The sequence below is a fragment of the Penaeus japonicus genome, unplaced genomic scaffold, assembly GCF_977035675.1.
Source record: "Penaeus japonicus unplaced genomic scaffold, GWHDUDI00000001_assembly GWHDUDI00000030, whole genome shotgun sequence".
NCBI lineage: Eukaryota > Metazoa > Arthropoda > Malacostraca > Decapoda > Penaeidae > Penaeus > Penaeus japonicus.
In genome coordinates, this window is record NW_028234432.1 from 24,463,207 (window position 1) to 24,465,706 (window position 2,500).

General features: G+C 43.6%; 1 protein-coding gene across 1 annotated transcript in view; it reads right to left on the bottom strand.

The window, feature by feature from the left end:
* The window catches only part of LOC122256184 (UDP-glycosyltransferase UGT5), a 13,000-nt gene that overhangs the window by 1,636 nt on the left and 8,864 nt on the right, over positions 1–2,500 (bottom strand). Inside the window, exons 3-6 of the mRNA XM_043020694.2 lie at positions 1,973–2,224; positions 1,134–1,364; positions 615–779; positions 1–143 (exon numbers count right to left, since the gene is read on the bottom strand). The exon at positions 1–143 is cut by the window's left edge and continues 80 nt beyond it. Coding sequence (XP_042876628.1) covers positions 1–143; positions 615–779; positions 1,134–1,364; positions 1,973–2,224 — 791 coding nt within the window. The remainder of the gene's footprint in view (positions 144–614; positions 780–1,133; positions 1,365–1,972; positions 2,225–2,500) is intronic.

Consider the following 2,500-nt stretch of genomic DNA (forward strand, 5'->3'; position numbering starts at 1 on the left):
ATGACCCTCTGTTCCAGTCTGGCGAAGGCTCTGACGAAGAGGTCACGGTGGTGGCTGGGCATGGAGTCGCCTCTCGCCATAGAGCCGAGGCTGACGTACACCACCCCTGTCTCGCCGGCGCCGCGAACCCACCCTGCCAAGTCCTGGGTTGGGGGGACATGGGTTTGTCAAAGCTTTTTTTGAACTGACGTCCGAGGGAAATGCATGTAGATGGTTATCTTTAGTTAGCAGAAAGCGGTTTGGAAGTATCATCTTTAACCGGTGTCGAGGAGGAGGAGGAAGAGGAGGAGTGGTGAATGTTATCTTTTTATCTTTTACTCGAAGTAAAGGGCTTATGAATGCTTTCTTTTACTGGTGTCAGAGAGAAGGTTTGCGAATGGTATCTTTAACTCAGAGAGAGATTGAGAGACAGATTTGTAAATGCCCTCTTTAACTGGTGTCGAAGAGAAGGGTTGCTGAATATTGTCTTTAATTCGAAGAAAGGGGTTTGTGAATGATGTATGAAACTGGTATCGATGAATATTGTATATTCCGGGTGTCGAAGAGATGATTTGTGAATGCAATCCCAACTCTCGTCGAAGGGAAACGCGCATCATTTCGTACCAAAGACTAACCTGTGGGAGAGGCTTGGCCGGCTGGCAGTGGATGGCCCCGATCTGCACCTGGGACGGCAGCAGAGGTAAGGTCAGGTCAATGCTGAAGTGGGAGTTGACGAAGGCGAGACTCTGGTTCCTCTCGACTTCCAGCAGTGGCGGCAGGTCGGGGAAGTGCCTCTTCACCTGCAGGGAAAAGGGAGGGTCAGGGGACTGTCTTTATACGTGGGCCTCTGTGAAAGATCTCTGCAAAATCGGTCTTAGGAGTTCGTGTGGTTTTCCTTGAGAGCCGTTCTTGATCAATTAATTTATATCCCTTCTCTGGTTTGTTTTTATTCAACGTCTCTAAATACACTTCCTCTCAAAAAAGAAAAAATATAAATAAATAAAAATGATAATAATAAAATAAGATAAATAAATAAATAAATACAAAAGGAAACATAACCACCGTAAACCACCCACCCCCTCCCACCTGCTTACTGAGAAAACCTCCCTCGCCAACAAACACAGGTCTCGGAGCTCCTCTTCCTCTCCTCTCACCTCGTACTCAATCGCAGGCACGACCAAGAACCTCCAGAAAGCGGCGCTGATGACATGAAAGAGCACGTTGAAGACCTTGTCATGGAGGTGCCATGGGCGAGCGAAGTCCCAGAGGGGCGTGGGCACGTAGGCAGGGTGGTAGAAGTTACCCATGACGGCACTGTGTTGGTAATTGTCTCCCACGGTCGAGATTGTGATGAGGGGCAGCTCGTGGGCGAAGGCGTATAGTGCCTGCGGGTGGTGAGAGATGGTGTGTCTTATAGTGCTTATTATCGTATATGGTTAAGAGAAGTGGAATTCATTTTGTGTATTTATATCTCTCTTTATCTATCGTCATTTTTTAAGACTTGAATATATATATATATATATAGAGAGAGAGATCTAAACGCGCAGTAAGCTCCAGATCAAAAGATTACTGTACTTGTTTGATGCACTGGCAAATCGGAAGACATATTAGACGATAGATAAACTGATAGACATGCACATGTAGACAGATAAATTTGGGGAAAGATTACTACATATACATACATATATATATATATCATATCTATATATATATCTATATATATATAGATATATATATAGATATATAAGATATATATGTATAAGATATATATATATATATATATATATATCTATATATATATATATATATATATATATATATTTATACATATATATAGAAAAAAAAACATATGGCTGAACAAACAGACCAACAAATAGCCAGACAAACCGGGCTAACAAACGATCAACAAATCTCCATATAAACCAAACCTAACCAAACCCAAAACCCCCCCCCCCCCCCAAAAAAAAAAAAAAAAAAAAAAAAAAAAAATCACCTCATTAAACAGAGCATCGACAAACACGACATCGAATTCCTTCCTGGCATGATAGAGCTCCATGACCGTCGTGTCGTTGTAGAGATCCCGCGCCATCGACGACAGCTCGGAGCGGAAACGGGCGAGGAAGATCAGCGGATGTTTCCTTATCTCGAAGAAGTTGAGGCGTTCCTCGTAGATGGAGCGCCAGTAGGTGAGTTCGGTGATGTTCGCGTGGTCGAGGGACGGAGGGAACTTGCTCAGCATCACCACCTGTCGACGGAGGTCTGTGTTATTCACGTTTTTTTTTTTTTTTTTTAAGAGAACCAAAAGTACAGGGCACATTGAGAGTGAGGGATGTGGGAGCCATTGGCCGCTAGGATAGATGGATGGAGTGATATGTAGGAACTAAGTTATACAGTTTTGTAGTTTCTCTGGTCATTGATGAATTCTCTCTTCCTCGGTTTCTCTCTCTCTCTCTCTCTCTCTCTCTCTCTCTCTCTCTCTCTCTCTCTCTCTCTCTCTCTCTCTCTCTCTCTCTCTCTCTCT